Source organism: Elephas maximus, chromosome 7, assembly GCF_024166365.1.
Source record: "Elephas maximus indicus isolate mEleMax1 chromosome 7, mEleMax1 primary haplotype, whole genome shotgun sequence".
Classification (NCBI taxonomy): domain Eukaryota; kingdom Metazoa; phylum Chordata; class Mammalia; order Proboscidea; family Elephantidae; genus Elephas; species Elephas maximus.
The window spans coordinates 137,883,039-137,906,772 of NC_064825.1; the positions used below are offsets into that span (position 1 = coordinate 137,883,039).

The window sequence follows — 23,734 nt, forward strand, 5'->3', positions numbered from 1 at the left end:
AATCTGCGCCTTTATATCTCAAAAGTGACTGCTTTACCAAAACGAGACTAAAGGGGCACGACAGTCCAGGAACAAGGACTAGAAGGTTTGAGGGGACAGGAAAACTGGTAATAGGGAACACAAGGTTGAGAAGGGAGCAAGTTGACATGTTGTGGGCTTGTTAACCAATGTCATAAAACAATACAAAAAAAAATATATATATGGGTACTGACTCTTTAATGAAAAACTAGTTTGTTCTGTAAACCTTCATCTAAACCACCATAAAAAAAAGTGATTGGTTTAAGACACACCTACACTGATGTAGCCCCATTAACAGCAAAGAAAACCTTATTCCCAGATGGGATTACAACCACAGATATAGAGATAAGGACTTACAACACAGATTTTCCGGAGACATAGTTCAGTCCATGACAGGGGGCTCAGGTGAAGCACGTTTCAGGAGGAAAGACCAGGAAGTCCTTGTTGGACACGCTGAGTCTGAGACACCTATTAGGCAGGCGAGCCCACGTGCGTCAGAGCAGAACTGTGCTCCACAGGGTTTCCAGTGGCCGATGTTTTGGAAGTAGATCACCTGGCCTTTCTTCCGAGGCACCTGTGGGTGAACCTGAACCTCCCACCTTTCTGTTAGCGGCAGAGCATACTAACCATTTGTACCACATGGGGTCCCCGTGAGTCAGGTTCCACTCAATGGCAACTGGCTTCTGTTTCTAGTGGACGGGCGGGTGGAACTGTTGAGCAGATGGTTATAAACAGGAGCCAGGAGTTTGGGAGAGAGGTTGGGTGGAAACTTAAATGTGGGGTTTTTCAATGTAGAGATGATATTGAAAGCTGCCAGTCTGATGAGATGGCCCAGGAGCTTGTGCAGGCAGAGAAGGGAGACCACAGATAGCTCAGAGGGAAAGAACTGGCAACAGAGGCAGGATGGGTGCAAGCTGAGGGAGGAGGTGCCAGGAGGAGGGGAAGAAGGGTGGGGAGGCAGAAGAGAGGGAGGAGAAGGAGCAGGAGGGGGGAGGGGAGAAAGAGGAGGGAGAGGAGGAGGAAGGAGAAAAAGGGGAGGAAGGAGGGAAAGGGGAGGGAGAGGAGGAGGGAGGGGAGGAACAGGAGGGGAGAAAAGGGAGGAGGGAGAAGAGAGGGAGGAGGAGGAACAGGAGGGGAAGGGAGAAAGGGAGGAGGGAGAGGAGGAGGAAGGAGAGAAAGGGGAGGAGGGAGGGAAGGAGGAGGGAGAGGAGGAGAAGGGAGCCATCGACTTGCCAAGAAGCCGGAATGGGCATCAGTCCCTGGAGCTGACATCAGGAGACCTTGGCGGCTGTGATATTAGCAGTTTTGGTGGAGAAGTGGAGCAAACCTTGGCTAGAGTGGGTGTGAGAGAGAAACGGGAGGCAGAAAGCGCAGGACCTCACTCAAGGAGTTTCAAGGGCAGTGGGGAAGGGACCACTGGAGGGTGATGCAGTGATGGGGGTGCATTTTCAACCCAGGGTGGCCAGGGCAGGGGTGTCTTCTAGAAGGGATGTCATAGGGGCAAGCTCTGAGTAGGGGACTGGAGCCCAGGGGACAAGGCCAAGGCGGATGAGGCCAGGCAGATGTGCTGGGGTCAGCGGGGGATGAGGCAGGCAGGATGCTGGGGGTGGTGGAGGGCAGAGGGGCGTGCGGCTAGTGGCTCTGGCAGTGAGAGGTCCTGGGCATCACCTGGGCTTGCCTCCTGTGGAGCCAGGATGAGGAAGCCAGAGAGGGGCTGCACCTGGAAACCACAGGAAGAGAGGCAGCGTGTCTGAGAAGAGCGATAGTACCAGGAGCTGACGTGCCCAGGACTGGAGGGAGGCCAGTGGGTGAGCAGTCAGTGAGGAGCAGGGGTCCCGGTGTGGGGATGACACTGGGGTGGGGGTACAGTGTGCTCGGGGAGCGGGTTTTCCTGATAGTGAGTTGGCAGACAAAGGGAACTTCGTTGATGTGTTTAGGGACAGAGGGTCTTGCTGATGACCAACCATGAGTCCCAGGGGCAGCTCGGAACTTTCAGGAATGGGGTGAGAGGGGCTGGCTGGGTAGGGCAGCATCTGGGAAGAGTGTTTTCTTTTTGCTGGTTCCCACCAGCCACAAACGTGTGCTGAGCTTGCCTTCTGGAGTCTGTGTTTCAGAAATAACAGGTACTTTTCCCCGTTATCCACAGCGTGGTAAAATGTCAAAATCGCTTCTTCAAGCTGTGTACGTTCCCATGCAGAGACTCTGGTACACGGCCTTGTGGGGCTGGACTGTGGACAGGGCTCAGGGCCAGGGTTGTGCCCACACCAACCGGGGGGGGCACTCCTGTCCTGCCTACACCCACACCCAACCTACCATCTACATATGTTAACTCTGCTTCTGAAATATATCTGAATGTGCCCCTCCACGTCCTCACACTGTCTGACCTGACAGCTCTGACCTGGGGGAGCAAAGTCCAAAGGCTGCATGCCCGCCCATCCCTGCCTTTTCCTTCTCCCAGCCACTGGCCTCCTGTTTCTTGAACATTCCAGGCCCCTCCTACGGAATCCTTCTCTTAAAAACCACTTTATCTGTGAGTCATTTCCTGGCTGCTGCCATCTCCCCAACGGCTGCTTGGGCTCTTGCTCTCTGTCTCTCTATCTCTGTCAGTCTCTCTCTCTGTCAGTCTCTCTCTCCATTCCTCTTTCTCTCTCTCACTCTCCTTTCTGCAGGACTTTGTCCCAGGTACTTGTTGCTGTTTAACCTGCTGTGTCATTGGCTTTTCAACTGTGTTTACTTCCTGCCCCCCCCGCAAGTGTGCATGAGTGCCCTGGGGCCACAGTAACAAAGCACTACAAACATGGCAGCATAAAACCACAGAGATTTATTCTCTCTCAGTTCTAAAGTCCAATTCTAAAGTCCAAATTCTGGGTTTCAGCAGGGCTGGGCCCCCTCCAGAGGCTCCAGGGGAGCATGCTTCCTGGCCTCTCTCAGCTTCTGGTGGCTCCAAGTGTCCCTTGACTTGTAGGTGCCCCTTCGCATGGCGTCCTTCCTCTGTCTCTCTGTCTGGTCTCCTCTTTTATAAGGATACGACACAGAAGGGATTAGGGCCCACCCTACTCTCTATGACCTCATGCGAACCTAACTAATTACATCTGCAAAGACCCTATTTCCAAAGGAGGCCACCTCCACAGGCACCTCAGGTTGGGACGTGCGCGCATCTTTAGGAGGCCACCATTCATCCCAAAATATTGAGCGATACAGGAATCATCAAAAGAAGATGGAAGGAAAACAAAAAGAGCCCCTGTACTAAAAAGAGTTAGTTGATGTTCAACCATTTCAGTGATCAAGAACTGATGGTGTTAAAGGAAGAAGTCTAGTTGCACTGGAGGCACTGGTGAAAAACGAGGCTTCAGGAATTGATAGAAGACTAACTGAGGTGTTTCAACAAATAGTGCTCACTCATCTATGCCAGGAAATTTGAAAGACAGCTACCTGGCCAACCTACTGGAAAAGATCCATATTAAGGCCCATTCCAAATAAAAGTGATCAAACAGAATGAGGAAAATATCGAATAATCTCATTAACATCAGGGTTTCCATTAATATCATAGGCAAATAAAATTTTAATAAGGATCATTCAAAAGCGTTTGCAGCAGTACATCGACAGGGAACTGCCAGAAATTCAAGCCTGAATCAGAAGATGACATGGAATGAGGGATATCACTGCTAATGCCAGATGGATCTTGGCTAGAAGCACAGAATACCAGAAAGATGTTTGCCTGTGTTTTATTGACTATAGAAAGGCAATGTGTGGATCACAACAAATCATGGATAACATTGTGAGGAATTACAGAATACTTAATTGTGCTCATGAGGAACCTATACTTAGACCAAGAGGCAGTTTTCAAACAGAACAAAAGGGATATTGCACAGTTCAAAGTTAAGAAAAGTGTGTGTGCATCAGGGTTGCATCCTTTCACCATACTCATTCAATCTGTATGCCGAGCAAATAATCTGAGAAGCTGGACTATATGAAGAAGAACAGGGTATCAGGAATGGAGGAAGACTCATTAACAACCTGCGTTATGCAGATGACACAACCTTGCTTGCTGAAAGTGAAGAGGACTTGAAGCACTTACTAATGAAGATCAAAGACCACAGCCTTTGGTAAGGATTACACTTCCACATAAAGAAAACAAAAATCCTCGCAACTGGACCAATAAGCAACAGCATGATAAATGGAGAAAATATTGAAGTGGTCAAGGATTTCATTTTACTTGTATCCACAATGGATGCTCATGGAAGCAACAGGCAAGAAATCAAATGATGTATTACACTGGGAAAATTTGATGCAAAAGACTTCTGTAAAATGTTGAAAGGCAACCATGTCACTTTGAGGACTAAGGTGTGCCTGAACTAAGACTTGGGTTTTTGTTTTTTTTTTTGCCATTTTATTTATTTATTTTTATTGTACTTTAGATGAAGGTTTACAGAACAACCTGGTTTCTTATTAAACAGTACACGTATTGTTTTATGACATTGGTTAACAGCCCCACAACATGTCAACACTCTCCCTTCTCAACCTTGTGTTCCCCATTACCAGCTTTCCTGTTCCCTCCTGCCTTCTAGTCCTTGCCCCTGGGCTGGTGTGCCCTTTTAGTCTCTTTTTGTTTTATGGGCCTGTCCAATCTTTGGTTGAAGGGTGAACCTCAGGAGTGACTTCATTACTGAGCTGAAAGAGTGTCTGGGGGCCATGCTCTCAGGGTTTCTTCAGTCTCTGTCAGGCCAAAAAGAAAGACTTGGCATTTTCAATTGCTTCATATGCATGAGAAAGTTGGACAAGGAATAAGAAAGACCAAAGAAGAATTGATGCCTTTAAATTATGGTGTTGGAGAAGAATATTGAATATACCATGGACTGCCAGAAGAACAAACAAACCTGCCTCTACTTTTGGAGAGCCCTTTCCCACCCCAGGTGCCAGCTGTCCTCACCATCCAAAACAGTGAGGTTCAGATGCCCTGACCCCTCCTTGGCCCCCAGACTCAACCTGACTAGCCAATGGCAGACACCGCTGCCCATTGCAACAGCATCCCCTCCGAGCCCTGGTTGTGAGTTTCTCTTCCAGGATGAGAGAATTACAAACCCTCCTGTGCCCCTTAAGAATACTCCTTGGAAGCAAGAACGGCAAGACTTCATCTCACACACTTTGGACATTTATCAGGAGGGACCAGTTCCCAGAGAAGGACATCATGCTTGGTAGCATAGGTCTAACAGGGTTGCTATGAGTCAGAATCGACTCAACAGCGATGGTAGGTCATCGAAAAATCACAAGACCCTCAATGAGATGGATTGACACAACAGCTACAACGTGGGCAGCTACAACGTGGGCTCAGACCTTGTCACAGCTGTGGCGACGGCGTACGGCTAGGCAACGTTTCAACGTGGGCTCAGACCTTGTCACAGCTGTGGCGACAGCGTACAGCTAGGCAATGTGGGCTCAGACCTTGTCACAGCTGTGGTGACGACGTACAGCTAGGCAACGTTTCATTCTGTTTACATACGGTTTCTATGAGTCCCAACCAACTCGAAAGCACCTAACAATGACAACGACATTCAGCTCGCAGCTGAGTGTGAGCTCCCTGGGGAGCAGAAGATGGCAGGAGGCACTAGGTTTGGCAGAAGCCTGTCACAGCCAGGGCTGGTGCTGTTGCTGGCCCTTCACGCTGACAACAACCCCAGGCACTGTCCATTCAGAGGGAACGCTTGGGCCCAGGGGTCTATAGCTTGTCAGGGGTCACGGGGGACATGGGCAGCAGGATTGGAGTCGGACCCAGGTTCCCAGATCACGCCACCTGGAAGCAAGGGCAGGAGGGGTGCCTCAAGCAGGTGGTCCAGGCGATCTCTCTGAGGAGGGGCCCTTGCTGGGTGAACTCCTTGGGGGCGCAGGAGGGTTTGTAATCCTCTCATCCTGGAAGAGAAACTCACAGCCAGGGCTCTAAGGGGATGCTGTTGCACTGGGAGGGGGCGATTGTCCTCGGCTAACCAGGTCGAGGGTGGGGGTCAAGGAAAGGTCAGGGCGCCTGGGCCTCGTTGTTCTGGATGGTGAGGACAACTGGCACCTGGGGTGGGGAAGGGCTCTCCAAATGTAGTGGCAGGATCCCCATGCCCTGACTCTGTTCCCCACCCTGCCCTCCAAAGTCAGGAGACCCCAGCCCTGCAGACGACAGGGACCCTGGGCATTCCCCACAGGAAGGCCATGCCAGACCCTATCCTCATGGTCCCAGGAAGAGGTGTGGGCCGCCTGGGGCTCTTGGGAAGGTGGACACCCCCTCTCATCACCTGACGAGGCAAACATGTGGGGGCTACCCCTGTGGCTGCAGCCCAGGCCAGCTTTAGAAGGAGAACCCTGCGTGGCTCTCCACAGGGTGCAGTCAGGCAGCTGAGAGGCAAGGGCGGCCACCCAGCCCTGGGTGGAGACTGCAGGAGTCCGGGTCAGAGAGGGCGGGAGGCAGCCCTTCCCATCCCCCGGGAGTGCTGGGGTCAAAGTTCAGGGCAAGAGCCTTTGAGGGTGCACCTTTTGCCTGGTAATGATTAACTCAGCCTGAGGGGGTTCAGGGTTCTCACCAGCCAGGTCGTGGGAGGGACGCTCCTGTTCTTGGAGGTGGCAAGGGTCGGGCAGTGATAAGCCCAATAAAACTTTATCGGCCTATCTGTGTGGGACCTCTGAATGCAGGCTTCAAGGTCCCACTGCAGCCCTCAGTGGCTAAACAAACAGGTCTTGGTTCCTGACAAATGGAAGAGAACACAAGCTAGTAGTTAATTAGATTGTGGGCTCTATGATTTTCTTTGTTTTGTTTTTAAGATCAGTTTAACTTTATATGTGGCTACTTTGCCAGGCCTCTCTGCAGAGTTAGTGCCCGGGAGTGGGAGGTCAATCAGTCAGCTTTGTGGGGAAGGCACTTCCTCCATGGACCTATGGAGGAGAAGGGAGTGGGCATCCCTTGAGGAGCTGTTGGCAGAGGTGTGGAGGAGGCATTGGGAAGGTGCTCTGTTCTGGAGCCGCCCCCCACCTGCAGCCCCCGAGGCTGTCTGAGGTGCTTCAGTCTGACTGGGTTGGGCTGAGTGTAACAGACACCCACACGGGATATACAGTCCCTGGGACAAGAACTCTGGAGTGCTGCGGTAGTGGAGCTGGCCTGAGGGCCCGGGATGCCGTCCACAGGCCAGCCACCACCTGTTCATCCAGCCTCTACAGCAGCTTTGATCCTCACAGTCATGAGATTGTGCCTGAACCACACCCCCACCCCCACCACGTGCCCACGTTCCAGCAGGACAGAGGGGTAAGGCAGCCATGAGCAAGGCTGTGCCAGCTCAACCCATGTCTTTATCAGGAAAACCATGGCTTTTTTGTAAGCCCACCCAGCAGGCTTCGTTTTCCACTTTAAAGGGTACGATTCAGCGGTTGTCACAAAGTTGGACAACCATCACCACAATCTAAGCTTAGAACATTTCATCACCCAGAAAGGATCCTCAACCCATTAGCAGCCTCTCCCCGTTCTCCCCTTCCCTCAGGCCCTGGTACCCAAGCTACTTCCTGTTTTTGTGTGTTTGCCTATTCTGGACGTTTCATATACATAGAATCACACAGTAGGTGGTCTTTTGTGACTGGCTTCCCTCATTTAGCATAATGTTTTCAAAGTTCATCCTTGTAACATGTATCAGCACTTGTTCCTTTTTACGGCTGAAGAGTATCCCATTGCATGGATAGACCACAGTGTGTTTATCCTTACATCCACTGATGGGCATCTGGTTATTATGAATAACGCTGCTATGAACGTGTGTACAGGTCTTTGTGGGGACATGTTTTCATTTCTCTTGGGGAGATTCCTAGGAGCAAATTGCTGGGCTGTGTGACTCCATGCTTAATATCTTGAGGGATTTCCAGACTGTTTTCCAAAAGGGATGCACCATTTTGCATTCCCAGCAACAACGTATGAGGGTTCTAATTTCCCACATCCTCACCAACACTTGTTATTGTCCATGTTCTTTATTGAAGCCACCCTGGTGAGTATGAAGGGTGCCCTACTTTAAGGAGGCAGCCCTTCTCCAGTCACCTTTCGAGTGCCTTCCAACCTGAGGGGCTCACCTTTTAGGACTATAATCAGAAAATGTTCCTCTGCTATTCATAAAATTTTCACTGGCTAATTCTTCTCGAAAGTAGAGCACTGTGTCCTTCTTCCTAGTCTGTCTTAGTCTGGAAGCTCAGGTGAAACCTCCCCACCTGCTGGTGTTTGAATACTGGTGGCATAGCTTCCAGCGTCAGAGTAACACACAAGCCCCTACAGTACGACAAACTGACAGACATGTGGGGGTAACAAGTGAGTGTGAAAGGAGCCCTGGCGGCACAAGGGTTGAGCACTCAGCCGCTAAACGAAAGGTTGGCAGTTCGAATCCACCAGCTGCACTGTGGGAGAAAAGTGTGGCAGTCTGCTTCTGTAAAGATTTATAACCTTGGAAACCCTGCAGCACAGTTCTACTCTGTCTAGATGGTCACCATGAGTCCAAAGAGACTGAGCAACAATGGGTTTGGGTTTTTGGAGTGAGTGTGAAGTGGTGTCACATCATGGCTTTAATTTGATTTACTAATTAATAATGATGTTGAGCATTTTTCATGTGTTTATTGGCTATTTGTATATCTTCTTTGCCTACTTTTTAATTGGGTTAGTTGTCTTATTATCGAGTTGTAAGAGTTCTTTATATATACTAGATATAAATCCCTTGTGAGATATAAGTATTTCCTCTCATTCTGTGAGTTGTCTGTTCACTCTCTTGATATTATTATTTCCAGTACAAAGTTTTTAATTTTGATGAAGCCCAATTAATCTGTTTTTTCTTTCGTCACATGTGTTTTGGGTGGTTTATCTAAGAAACCATTGCCTAACCCAAGATCCAAAGAGTCACTCTTACATTTTCTTCTAAGAGTTTTATAGTTTTAACTCTTATATTTAAGTCTATAACCCATTTTGAGTTAATTTGTTGTATATTGTATGAAGTAAGAATCCAATTTCATTCTTTTGCATGTGGATATCCAGTTGTCCCAGCACCATTTGTTCAAAAAACTGTTTCTTCCCCGTTGGCACTCTTGTCAAAAATCAGTGATCATAGAAGTATGTGGAGAAGGACATCATGCTTGGTAAAGTAGAGGATCAGTGAAAAAGAGGAAGACCCTCAACGAGATGGATTGACACAGAGGCTGAAACAATGGGCTCAAGCATAACAACAATTGTGAGTGTGGCACAGGACTGGGCAGTGTTTTGTTCTGTGATACGTAGGGCGGCTATGAGGTGGAACCAACTCAACGGCACCTAACAACAACAACAATAAATGTTTGAGTCTGGTTTTGAATTCTCAAGTCTACTCCATTGATCTGTATGTCTATACTTTGCTAGTCCCACACCGTCTTGGTTACCGTAGCTTTGTAGTAAGTTTTAAAATTGGGAAGTTTGAATCCTTCAATTTTGATCTTCTCCCATCTTGTTCTTTTAGGATTGTTTTGGCTATTCTGGGTCCCTTGCAATTAAACATGAATTTGAGGACTGGATTTTCCGTTTTTACAAAGAAGGACATTGGAATTTTGATAGAGATGGCATTGAATCTGTAGGTCATGTTGGGTAGTATTGCCATAGCAATGTTAAGCATTCCATCCATGAACATAAAGGGTCTTTCCATTTATTTGTATCTTATTTAATTTATTTTAACAACGTTTTGAGGTCTTAGTGTGCAAGCCTTGCACTTCTTTTGTTAAAATTATTGCCAAGTGTTTTATTCTTTTTGATGCTATTGCAAATTAAATTGTTTTCTTAATTTTATTTTCAGGTTGTTCATTGCTAGTGCATAGAAATACAATTGAGTTTTGTATATTGATCTTTAGACCTTGTATCCTGCCTTCTATCTGATTTCTTTAATTAGTTCTGTTTTTCAGTGGATTCCTTAGGATTTTCTACATATAAGATCATGTCATGTGCAGATATAGTTTTACTTCTTTCTTTCCAATCTGGATGCCTTTTATTTAATTTTCTTGTCAAATTGCTCTGGTTAGAATTTCCAGTACAATGTTGAATAGAAATGGTGAAAGAGGACATCCTTGTTTGTTCCTGATCTTAGGGGAAAAGTATTCAGTCTTTCACCATTAAGTACGATGTTAGCTGTGGCTTTTCACTGATGTACTTTATCAGCTTGGGGAAATTCTCTTCTATTACTACTTCTCTGAGTGCTTTTAATCATGAAAGCGTGTACAGTTTTGTTAAATGCTTTTTTTTTGCATCTATTGTGACGATCATGTAGTTTTTGTCCTTTATTTTATTGATATGATATATTGCTGTATATTAATTGAGTTTTGATCAAAAGAAGATGGAAGGAGTATACAGAGTCATTGTACCAAAAAGAATAAGTCAATATTCAACCATTTCAAGAGGTGGCATATGATCAGGAACCAATGGTACTAAAGGAAGAAGTCCAAGCTTCTCTGAAGGCATTGGCGAAAAACAAGGCTCCAGGAATTGATGGAATATCAACTGAGATGTTTCAACAAATGGATGCAGCGCTGGAGGTGCTCACTCATCTGTGCCAAGAAATATGGAAGACAACTTCCTGGCAAACTGACTGGAAGAGATCCATATTTACGCCTATTCCCAAGAAAGGTAATCTAACCAAATGAGGAAATTATAGAACAATATCATTAATATCACATGTAAGCAAAATTTTGCTGAAGATCATTCAAAAGCGGCTGCAGCAGTATATTGACAGGGAACTGCCAGAAGTTCAGGCCAGATTCAGAAGAGGACATGGAAACAGGGATATCAGATGGATGTCAGATGGATCCTGGCTGAAAACAGAGAATACCAGAAGGATGTTTACTTGTGTTTTATTGACTGTGCAAAGGCATTTGACTGTGTGGATCATAACAAATTACGGATAACATTGTGAAGAATGGGAATTCCAGGACACTTAATTGTGTTCACGAGGAACCTTTACATAGATCAAGAGGCAGCTGTTCTGACAGAACAAGGGGATACTGGTTGGTTTCAAGTCCTTTCACCATTCCTATTCAATCTACATTCTGAGCAAATAATCCGAGAAGCTGGACTATATGAAGAAGAACGGGGCATCAGGATTGGAGGAAGACTCATTAACAACCTGTGCTATGCAGATGACACAACCATGCTTGCTGAAAGTGAAGAGGACTTGGAGCACTTACTAATGAAGATCGGAGACCGGAACCTTCAGTATGGATTATACCTCAACATAAAAAAAAAAAACAACAACATAAGGAAAACAAAAATCCTCACAACTGGACCAATAAGCAACATCATGATAAACAGAGAAGAGACTGAAGTGGTTAAGGATTTCATTTCACTTGGATCCACAATCAACAGCCATGGAAGCAGCAGTCAAGAAATCAAATGATACTTTGCATTGGGTACATCTGCTGCAAAGGACCTCTTTAAAGTGTTGAAAAGCCAAGATTATCACCTTGAAGACTAAGGTGCGCCTGATCCAAGCCATGGTATTTTCAATCGCATCATATGCATGTGAAAGCTGGTCAATGAATAAGAAAAACCAAAGAAGAATGGATGCCTTTGAATTGTGGTGTTGGCGAAGAAATATTGAATATACCATGGACTGCCAAAAGAACGAACAAATCCATGTTGGAAGAAGCACAACCAGAACGCTTCTTAGAAGCAAGGATGGCGAGACTGCATCTTACATACTTTGGACATGTTGTCAGGAGGGATCAGTCCCTGGAGAAGGACATCATGCTTGGCAGAGTACAGAGTCAATGGAAAAGAGGAAGACCCTCAGTGAGGTGGATTGACACAGTGGCTGCACAATGAACTCAAGCCTAGCAATGACCGTAAGGATGGCGCAGGACCGGGCTGTGTTTCGTTCTGTTGTGCATAGGGTCGCTATGAGTCGGAACTGACTCGAAGTCACCTAACAACAACAACAACAACAACTGAGTTTTGGATGTTAAACCAACCTTTCATTCCTGGGAGAAATTCCACTTAGTCATGGTGTATAATCCTTTTTATATACTGATGGATTTTGTTTGCTAGTATTTTGCTGAGGATTTTCTGTGTCTATATTCGTAAAGGATATTTGCCTGTAGTTTTCTTGCGATGTCTTTCCCTGGTTTTAGAATCAGAGTAGTATACTCTTATAGAAAAAGTTACAAAATGTTCCTTCCTTTTATATATTTTGTAAGAGTTTGTGAAGGATTGATGTCAGTCTTTTTTAATGTTTGGTGGGATTCACCAGTGTTGCCATCTGGGTGTGGGCTTTTCTTTGGGAGTAGTTTTTTTGTTTTGTTTTATTTTATGTATTGCTAATTCAATCTCTGTATTTGTTACATATCTATACAGGTTTTCTACTTCTTCTTGAATCAGTTTTCCTACTTTATGTCTTTCTAGGAATTTGTCCATCTCGTCTAAGTTATCTAATATGTTGGCGTAGTGCTGTAAATCAGCCATAGGTCCATCTTATCCTCTCCTTAACCACTCCTCCAAAAATAGGTTTATGGTACCTTCCTCATCTGATTACCCCTTTCTTTCCCCCATTCTCCTCCCTGCCCAGCCATGTCCCCACTACCTGTTTCCATTCCCGCTCTGCTCCCAACCTCCCCCTGCTCATCTCCATGCCTCCTGTTCTCCCACGTTATACCACCTGGCCAAGAATTCCTGAAAATTTTGACTTCTATTAGAAAACCCCTTCCCAGGGCTGTTATCAGCAGATGCTGAGTGTTTATGGAGCACAGAGTTCACTCAAGGTGGGATCCATCTAATGGAGATAGGGATGCTATCCATGACCTTGGCATCTCCACATCATGAGTCTCATGACCCTTCCCCATCCTGGCTACAGCAGAACAAGCAGGAGCAGGTGTCATCCTGCTGCTTCTCGACCTCCAGTCACCCATGTTTCAGTGCCACCTCATCCGGGGCTGTGACTGCTTGGCTCCTTCCGTCCTGTGGTACTCAGGAAGAAAGCATCCCAAGAAAAAGATCATGGTCAGTCATGTGAAGGTGCTGATGAGGGTAAGTTAGAGTCACAAAACCAAAGCCATTTCCATCAAGCTGATTCTGACTCATAGTGACACTGTAGGGCAGAGCAGAACTTCCTGATAGGGTTTCCGGGGCTGTAATTTTTAGGGAAGCAAACTGCCACATTTTTTTCCCACGGTGCAGCTGGTGGGTTCAAACTGCCAACCTTTCGGTGAGTAGGTAAGTGCTTATCCACTGCACCATGAGAGCTCCTTGGACAGCGGGTGAGATTTAGGAATCAGGATGTGCTTGGTGACCCCAGAAAACAGTGCTTAGAGGAATGAAGGACTTTCATGCCTTTGAACAATTCTTGCTTGTTATCATAAGAGCCCTGAATATAGCAGGCTCAGGTAGGGGCAGCACACAGTCCCTGTGTTGAAGCAGCTGCACCTGGGCCAGGCCCAGAAAAAAGAGCAGGGATTAAGTCCCCACTCCAGGCCTTTTTCCAGGCCACGGTGTGATGAGCAACCAGCAAAGCTAGAGGAGCAGATAAGAATTCTTGGTAATCAGGCTCCTGGGGACAAGGCCTGAGCTTTCTATGGACTGAGATGTAGGGCTTGCCAGGTGCCTGAGTGGCCCATCATGGCTTCAACTGCCCTGAGTGCAGTGGCGCCTGTGGGCCCAGGGCACTGAGGGCAGGTACTTGGGCGGGCAGGGGCGGGAAGAGCTGCCAGGCATATTCACAGTTCCCTTGACTGCTGGCCCCTAAGACCCAGGAAGTGCCTCACATACCCTGGTCCCCTCTGGAACTCCTGACAGGCTGGGGTTCTGCAGAGGGAATTCTGCAGGGCAAAGCAACAACCCATAAAGCAAATGCAGACATTTCAGAGCTGAGAGGCAGGTGGCTGCTGGGTACTGTACAGCTCAATGGCTACCACCCAGACCCTGGGCCTCCTCACAGACCCCACACGTACCGTTTGTCAGACCCTCCCCACAAGCTCACTTGACGAGCACAGATGCACGGGCTCTGGGCACTCAGCCCCAGAGACCACTGTCATCTCCTCAGTGCACACTCACTGTCCCTCCTTACAGCTCACATTCCTGAGGAAAGTTCTCCACACCACATCGTCCCCTCTCATTGCTGTTTTAGACAGAAGGTGCAGCGATTAACAGCACAATTGGCTAAACCACACCGATCGGGTTCATGTCCCGGCTCCACTTCCCAACAGCTGTGTGGTCTTGGGCAAGTCACTTAACCTCTCTGTGCCTCCGTTTCCTCATCTGTAAAAGGGTAACAGTAATGGCTATGTCGCATGGTTGAGAGAAGTAACCTGTAATACACGTGCCTGATGTTACCACAGGCACCCACACCCACTGCTCATGTCCACAAGCTTGTTCACACCTTTGCCCGGACACACACACTTGGTGCACATACACTCATGTGGTCAGCTGTTGCCCCAGGAAGTCACTCACACTCCTCATGCCCAAACCTGTTCCCACCAGCTCAGTGGGATTGTGGGATTCACAGAGCCCATCCCTGAGCCTCAGCCCTATGTGGGAATGTCCTTTCCCTGACAACGCCACACATGTACCCCCTTTGTTCTCCGTGCTCCCGTTATCTGGTACCCCCTTCCTCTCCCCTGCCATCAGAACAAACTTATCTCTAAGCTTGAAAGTGTGAGACCTTGTTCTGAGCCAGCCACCTCCTTCATGCCCACAGCCACGCCTCCCCACCACACCTGCCCACAGCCACATCCATGGGTTCTCAGGGAACTTTAACCAAATAAAGGAATCTGTAGACAGTCAAAGGTCACCAAGCCGAGCTCTTAAGGGTGAGTGGTACATGTGCCCCTTGTCTGTGCTACTAGCTTGGGGACTTTGTTGGACTTCTCAGTGCTGTCTGAGCTGAAGGCCCCAGGCCTGGGGCATGGAGGGGCTGCATAACCTGCAGGCCAGCCAAGGGAGGGGTCAGCTCTCTGATCCTGCCTCTGGCCTTGAGTGCTAGAGCACAGGATAGGCCTCCATGGAGGAGCCCAGGGCCTCCTGCTCCAGGTGAGTGTCTGCTCCATGAGAGGTCACCTGGGCCACCTGGGAATCAACAGGTCTCAGCTCTCTGGGGCTCGGGCTCCTCCTCACCCTGCTGACTCCCCGCTTTACAGCCCTTGGTCCATACCCCGCCCCCTTGTCACCCCAGACTCAGGGTGACCAATCCCTCGGAGAGGGCTTTGGGAGTCCCTTCCCCACCAGGGGTCAGCCCCAGGGAAACCCCTTTCCTGAGCTCAGAGTCACCTCCCTGCTGCCAGGCTCCCCAGGCTGGGCTCCACCCAGAGCCTGTGGCAGGGAATTCGGTAATACAGCCAGGCCTGAGCCCTCCTTGGGATGTTCCCTCCGCACGCCCTCAGGGAAGGTGGGGAAGGAAGGAGGAGTAGGGTCCTTGTAGGCGCCCATCTTGGGGGTTTGGCCTGATGTGGCCAGGTATGTGGAAGGGAGGAAACAAGAGGGGAAGTTTCTTCCTGGAATTGGGGAACTTGGCACCTGCTCAGTGGTGGGCCAGTGACCACCATGGAGAGACCCCACTTCACCGCCCAGGAAGCAGTGAGGTAGGAGGCAGAGCCTGACCACCCCTAACCAGCAGTGGGTGTGGGTGTTCTGAGGTCTCTCCTCAATGTAGAGCACAACAGCTGGCCTGGGGCTACCTGTGGGAGAGGGGATGGGTGCACCTGCTGACCTTGCCTGCTTGCCCCCAGCTCAGGACACCCTTCAGCGGACACACCTGAAAGCAGTTCCTCAAGGACCTGAGCTGGGAGCAGCTGTAATACTTCTTCCTTCCTCCACAAGCTGAGGGACCCACAGCATCCTTTGGGAGCAGCTGCGGTGCACTGACCTACAGACTTAGTCGGGCAGCTGGTGGAGTTTTCTGGGTTGCAGCCAGCACTGGAAGTGGCACGCAAGGCCCTGAAGAGGATCAACATGCACTATGTTGCTGCGTGACTCAAGGAGCAGCGGCTACAGCCTGAGCAAGAGGGTTGGGGCCCAGTACCTCAGCTCCCATCCATTCTTCTTGGGCTAGTCTGGGTCACCTCAAGCGTCTTTTCTACTCCCCAGAAAGTGCTGGGGCAAACTCAAAGCTGCCAGTGCTGGGATCCTGGGTACTCCTGAAAGTGGCCCCTGGCCCTTCCATTTGCTCCCCACACAGTCCACGTGCTGGCTGGAACCTCACATAAGGTCTTTCTTCCAGGCTTCGGCCCTGGTCCCTAAGCGCAACTCTCGGTGTCCAGTAGGTTCTGCCCCGCCATCGGAGCACAAAGTCTTCTAGGCCACTCTGGAGTCTGTGCAGCTTGTCCCAGGGATGGGCGGATGCTAGGAAGGCAGAGGGACTGGGAAGACCGAGGCCTGAGCCAGCGGGGAGGGCATGGGCTCCAAGGGTTGGCTGACACTGCCTGCCTCTTTCCCGTGTCCTAGTCCTCCCTTGCCCCATAGTACAAGAAGAAATACCGCCACCACCCGCTGTAGCTGCATGCCAAGGCCAGGGAGAGGAAAGCCCACTCCATGAAGATCGCCAAGTGCTTCACCAAGTGCTTCTCATTGCTCCTGAGAGCTCTGACCCAGAGGACGAGGTGCTGGTGCCAGTGGAGGAACCGGAGCCCCAGCGCCCATGGCGCTCAGACACTGACACTTTTCACCGTGTGTTTCGCCAGGACAAGGAGAGTGGGTGGCGGCAGACCCTGGTGCTGCAGGGCCGGGCAGGTGTAGGCAAGATCACAGGCACCAAGAAGATTCTGTATGACTGGGTGGCCCACAAGCGGACCTAGACAAAAATTCACAAGAAAAGAAAACTACAGACAGATATCTCTTATGAGTATAGATACAAAAATCTCAACAAAATACTAGTGAACTGAATCCAGCAACACATAAAAAAATGAAACGCCATAAAAAGTGGGATTTCTCCTAGCAATATAAGGTTGGTTTAACGTCTGAAAATCAACTAATCTAATCCATCATATCGATAGAATTTAAAAAAACAAATATCACATGATCATCTCAAGAAATGCAGAAAAAGAATTTGACAAAGTCTAAGACAGAACCTTTCATGATAAAAAACAAACAACTCACTAGGGGTCAAGGGAATTCCCTCAGCCTGGTAAGGACATCTTCAAACAATCCACAGCCAACATTACACTTAATGGGGAAAAACTGAACACTTTTCCCCCTAAAATCAAGAACAAGACAAGGATGTCTGCTTTTTGTCACCACTTCTGTTCAACATTGCATGGAAGTTCTGGCAGGGAAATTAAGGAATAAAGAAAAAGAAAGAAAAGACATTCAGATTGGAAAGGAAAAATTAAAGCTATCTCCATTTGCAGATCGCATGATACTGTATATAGAGAAGCCAACAGCATCCACTAAAAAAACCAATTAGAACAAACAAATGAGTTCACAAGGTTGCAGGATATGAGATCAGTATATAAAAATCAGTCATGTTTGTATACACTTGCAATGAACAATTTGAAAAGGAAATTAAGAAAACAGTTTCATTTATAATAGCATCAAAAGAATAAACTACATAGAAACAAATTTAACAAAAGACGGGCAAAACTTATACTCTGAAAAACTAGAAAAATATTGTTGTAAAAAACAAACAAAAAAAAGACCAAATAAATGGGAAAATATTCCATGTTTATAGAGTGAAAGACTTCATATTGTAATACTCCCAAAAGTGATCTGTAGATGCAATGCAGTCCCTCAGAATCCAAGTGGACTTCTTCAGAGAAATTGAGAAGCTGATTGTCAAGTTCATATGGAATTGCAAGGGTCACAGAATAAACAAAACAAACTTAAAAAAAAAAAAAAGAATGAAGTCGGAAGAGTCACAATTTACTACTAAACAATAGTAATCAAGTGAGTGTGTGAGTGTGGTACTGGAGAGCAATTGAATAGACGTTTCTGCGACCAGAAACAAACCCTGATATCCATGGTTAAGTGATTTTCAACAAGACCATTAAATGGGTAAAGACTAGTCTTTTCAACAAATGGCGCTGGAACACCTGGATATCCACATGCAAAAGAATGAAGCTGGACGCTTATCTCACACCATATACAAAAATCAACTGAAAATGAAAGACCTAATGCGATAGCGAAAACTTACAAAACTCTTGGAAGATAACACAGGGGTCAAACCTCATGACCTTGGATTTGGCAATGGATTCCTAGATACAACAGCTAAAGCAGGAGCAACAAAAGATAAATTGGGCTTCATCAAAATTTAAAAGCTTGTGTTTCAAACAAACAAACAAAAAACTCAATCCTGTTGCTGTTAAGTCGATTCCAACTCATAGCATCCCTGTAGGACAGGGTAGAACTGCCCCATAGGGTTTCCAAGGAGCGACTGGTGGATTTGAACTGCCAGCACTTTGGTTAACCAGCTGAGCTCTTAACCACTATGCCACCAGGACTCCATTTGTGTTTCAAAGGACACCATGAAGAAAGTGAAAAGACAACCTACAGAACAGGATAAAATATTCGCAAAACATATATCCGATAAGGGTCTTTTATCCAGAATATGCAAAGAACATTTACAACTGAACAACAAATTATATTCAGAGCATATAAAGAACTCTTGCAACTGAATAAGAAAAAGACAACCCAATTTAAAAATCGCCAAGGAATTTAAATAGACATTTCTCCAAGGAAGGTGTAGGAATGGCCAATAAGCACATGAAGAGACGCTCCACGTCACTAATCATCAGGGAAATGCAAATTAAAGCCACAGTGAGATACCACTTCACACTCCCTAGAATGGCTGGAATCAAAAAGTCAGATAATAACAAGTGCTGACAAGGATGTGGGGAAATCAGAAACCTCATGTCTAGTTGGTGGGAATGAAAAATGTTGAAGCCACTGGGGAAAACAGCCTGGCAATTCCTCAGACAATTAGACATAAAGTTACCCTCTGACCAGTGATCCCACTCTTAGGCATAGAGCCAGAGACATGTGAAACATATGCCCACAGAAAAACCTGTACATGAATGTTGATAGCAGCGTTATTGATCATAGCCAGATGGTGTTAACAATCTACACGTCCATCAACAGACGAATGGTTCAACAAAATGTGGCCTCTCCAGACAACGGAATATCACACGGCCCTATCAGAGAACGAACTACTGACACATGCTACGACATGGACGAAGCTTGAAAACACTGCTCAGTACAAGCGATCACAAAACACCACATACTATATGACACTATTCATGTGAAAGTCCAGAAGGGGGAAACCCTGTGGGCTGGAGGCAGAGAGGAAAGGGGAGTGACCGCTAGTCCGTATGGCGCTCTTCGGGGCAGTGGCTGCAACATCATGAATGTGTTAAAAGCCTCTGAGTCGTAACACTTTAATTGGTTAAAACGGAGAATTTAGTTAGGTGAAATTTACCCCAATAAGAAATAAAATCATACAAACTACCAGTTAAATAAATTACGTTAAAATACAGGCACTGATTACTCAAAATATATCACTCTCTAATTATTTTACTACGTTTTACTGTCGTCTATGCCCTTGACGTTATTTACGTCTGTTTTATGTTCCCAGTGGTTGAGAAGGAAACCCTGGTGGCACAGTGGTTAAGTGCTACAGCTGCTAACCAAAGGGTGGGCGGTTCGAATCTGCCAGGCACTCCTTGGAAACTCTATGGGGCAGTTCTGCTCTGTCCCATAGGGTCGCTATGAGTCAGAATCAACTAACTGGACAGCTCTGGGTTTGGTTTGGGTTTTGGTATGGTTGAGAACTACAGAATGGTGAATTTCAGCCTATCTCCTTCCAAAAAAAATTCTTTTTTTTTTTCTTTCCAACTCCAGGTTCCAGGGTGTCATGTCGTTAGTTTGAAATGGTGGGGTATTATCCTGCAGAAATTGGCAAACGCGATGCATTAGGACTTAGAATCTGCCAGCCCACACTGCTGCAGTGTCTGTCCCTGCCCCTCTCTGATCACACCCACGCAGGAGAGACCAGGGCCAGGTTCTCTCCCCGGACACCCTGCTCCGCCCACACCTACCCCAACGGGGATCCCAACCTCCCGAGCACCTTCGTCAGGAACCCTCTGACCCAGAATGGTCCAGGAGGATCACAGAAGCCACACAAGGTGCTTCAACAAAAGAGTTAATACTAGGGGTTACTTACACGGCTGAGACCAATAACGCAAATAGGAAGTGTTGGGTACCATGGAGACTGTAACTGCAGAGAGGGGCACCTTGAGGCTGGTCTGGGAGCCTTGACCCACCTGTGCCTCCAGGTGAAGGACGATAGGTCTGCAACAGGACACACACCCCACACAATCTCTAGGTAGGTAAAGGCTCAGACAGCAGGGGGACAACCTGGCCCTGTGGGTGACCAGATGCCGCTGTGCTGGCTCTGAGCTGACACAGCCTCCCCCTGAAAAGGGAGGCACAAGCCTGACAGCCACGGAGCACCCCCACCACACACCTGCGTAAATGATGAGGGGCAGGGGGAGGGGGGTACACCTTGAGGCCCTGTGCTTTCCCTGGTCCATCCCTGCCACCCACCACAGCTCCTCCTCTCGTCAGGAGGTGTCCCGTACCCCATTCCCAGGGACCCTGGGCGGGGGTCTGGGGGTTCCTGCAAGGAAGCCGGCTTTGGTCCTGAATCTCTGACCTGTAACCAGGAGCCACACTGAGTTTTAGGGACCTTTGAATCCCTACCTGGCTGGAACATGGTCTTTGACCCTAGGGAAGGGCAATGGATTTCAACAGACGAGACCTGAGCCAGGTGAGTGTGGGCTTGGGAGCAGTCCCTCTGAGGGTCCACCTTCCTCTAGGGGCTCAGCCTTCTCTGGGGGTCGACCTCCCTCAGGGCACCTAGATTGTAGGGGCCTGGCAGGGGCCCTGCAAGGGAACAGTGAGGACACACAGCAGGCTGAGGGACAGTGGGGAAATATACAGTGGTGACCCCAGTCCAGGAAAATGTCTGCAGGACCCGCTCACAACCTGAAGGGGAAGCTGGGGGGCAGCCAAGTAACTTTCTGACCTAACAGCACAGCCCCCTGCCCCATAGCCCTCAGCCCTTCCTCCCACCCAGCCTGACAGTAATTTGAGCCTCAGGATTTGTCCCACCCTCCTCAGTTCTTGCCCAATTTGTCAATTTACAAAACACCAGGAAAAAGATTTCTGAGAAACTGAAACTACCAGGGAAAGGGAGGGTCACCAGACCATAATTTTCTGCTTCCAGGCCTCATTAACTGGTCTCAGCGTCAAGAAGTGCACTTCCCAGCCCTCCTTCAGCTCACAGCACTGCTTCCCCCCAACCCAGGAGATGGTCAAGGAGGAGCATGAAGTGGCTGTGCTGGGGGTGCCCCACGATTCTCCACCCGTGACGTCCACCGTGATCAACATCCGCAGCGACACCGCCGTGCCGGACCACGTCGTCTGGTCCCTCTTCAACACGCTCTTCATGAACTGCTGCTGCCTGGGCTTCGTGGCCTTCGCCTACTCCGTGAAGGTGCGTGTGCTGGGTCGTGGGGGATCCTCCGTGAGGGTGTGATTGTGCTCTCCGGGTGCCCTCTGCCCAGACGAGCCTGGGATGAGTGAGGGCCTGCGTGTGTCCTTGTGTGTGTGTGCACATGTGTGCAAGTGAGTACCCTTGCGAGTGTGAGTGTGTATGTGTGGGCCTAACTCTCGTGTCTCTCCTCCTGTGTGTGTGTCTCCCCTGTTTATGTCTGTGTGTTTGGGTGTGTCTCTTGTCTGTGAGTGTCTGTGTCTGTGTCTGTGTCTTGGGGAGTCAGTCTCAGCATAGGTTCATGATGACGCTGCAGGGGGAGCATGGGGATAGCCATGGTCAGCCTTTACTCCCATGGCCCCAAGGACTTCTCCCTCCCTCCCAGGCTAATAAAGAAAGTCATCCCACAGACCCCCAGGCTGGCTCAGAAAACACCAAGTGCACAGACTTGGGAACCTGGGGGGAAAGCGCCATACCCCAGCAGAGGGAGAGGAGCCCCAGGCTCCCTGGAGGGACTGAGAGGTTGTGAGGAGGTCCCTCTAGGGAGCTGTGGGGATCCCCCACGTGGGTGAGGGCCAGTGCAGGCTGTACGAGGAATGGAGGACCAGGGGGACCTGAGTGCTGACGTCAGCTCCTGGCTCCCAGCCGGTCCTTCCCCAGGTCCCCTCATCACCTTGTCTCCCCCAGTCTAGGGACCGGAAGATGGTGGGCGACGTGACAGGGGCCCAGAGCTATGCGTCCACTGCCAAGTGCCTGAATGTCATTGCCCTGGTCGTCAGCCTCCTACTGACCATCGGGTTCATCATTCTTTTAGCCACTGGTGCGGTGGTGAGCCTCCAAGCCATTTCACAGATGTTGCAGAACCATGGGGGCTACTAGTCGCTGCAGCCGGAGCCCTCCGGTCCCCCACCGCTGGCCCTGCATGCTGCCCCACCCCCTTTTACAGCAGTTTTCACATTTGTATCTGTCTATAAATGAATTCAATAAAGTGCCTGTACGTGCAACAGTGCCGTGACATTGCCCGGGGAGGGGGCCCTGCCCTGAGTCTCCAGTCTGGTCCTGAGCCTGAGCTGAGGGGGTCGCCCCACCTTGTCCCACCACCAACCAGGCTAGGCTGAGAAAGCAGGGCACACCCTCAGGCTTGGCTGTTCTGGCCTCAGGTGGGGCTGTAGCTGGACTGGGGTACTGAATGCGGGTCCCTCCAACCCTAAGGTCAGAACCCTGATACAGGGTGGTCTTCTCTGGGGGGCAGCACTGGGTGCAGAACACTCCTGGCCCCAAAGAAGACCCCCGACCGTCAGCCGGTTGCCGGGTGTGTATCTCAGCACCCTCCCATCCCCTGGAAGGCACTGTGACTCTTGGGTCTGGAGGTGCATAGATCTGATGGAGCCTGGCCCTCGCTGCCCCTCCTGGGCCACCCAGCTGTTGTCCCTTCCTGGTCTGCTGCCTCCTGTGGGCACGACTACCCTGTCCCTGCTCCTGTGAGGAGCAGCCAGGGCCTGGTGGTGGGCATAGCCCTCAGTTGTGAGGTGTCTGTGGAACCAGTGGTCAGTCCTGGTGGTCTCTCAGCCCCTTGGACAGAAACCCTGAGTGCTGAGGGACCAATTCCTGGAACTAAATGTGGTGGGGGCAGGGGACTGCTCCAGGGTGGCTGTCGGGCACATTGAGGACACCAAAGCGCTGGGTGAGGGCCTCCACCCAGAGGGGCTGCCTGACAGGGGAGGTGGTGCCCTCCTCACCTGAATCCAGGGGAAGAACTTGCCTGGGGCAGATACTCCTTCTTGGTGCCCTGGAAGGATCAGGGTGGGGAGCAGGCCTGCTGGCTGGGCAGAGGCAAATACAGCACAGACCGCCCTGCCCTCCAAGCCCTGCATACTGGGGGGCGGGCAGGCTCCCTAGGGAGGCGGTGAGATGTCTGGGGGACCCCGGCTATCCTGGGACCCCCCCAAGGCCGACCCTCAGGCTGGTTTGGGGGAGTGGGCCCTTCTTGCCCAGATGCCCTGCCACTTTGGGGAATCCGGCCATGACTGGGTGCCAGCGGAGGGGACAAGGATTGCAGGTCCTGTTTGCGGAAGCTCTGGCTTGTCACCCTGTGTGACCCCTGTGCTTCCACGGCTTATCTTGGACCCCTGCCGCCTCCCCACCATTCATCCCCCTCCCCCGCAGCACCCTAACGCCAAGACCCCGCCATGGGTGGCGTTCCTTGGTAGTGAGGGGCACCCACGACGATGCCCGTT

General features: G+C 49.3%; 1 protein-coding gene across 1 annotated transcript; it reads left to right on the top strand.

The window, feature by feature from the left end:
* Window positions 1-21,173: 21,173 nt before the first annotated feature.
* LOC126081254 (interferon-induced transmembrane protein 1-like) lies at window positions 21,174-22,521 on the top strand. Its single transcript, XM_049893019.1, has 2 exons — window positions 21,174-21,500; window positions 22,185-22,521. The coding sequence occupies exons 1-2, from the start codon at window positions 21,315-21,317 to the stop codon at window positions 22,374-22,376; spliced, it is 378 nt and encodes a 125-aa protein (XP_049748976.1). The 5' UTR covers window positions 21,174-21,314; the 3' UTR covers window positions 22,377-22,521.
* The last annotated feature ends 1,213 nt before the right edge of the window (window positions 22,522-23,734 follow it).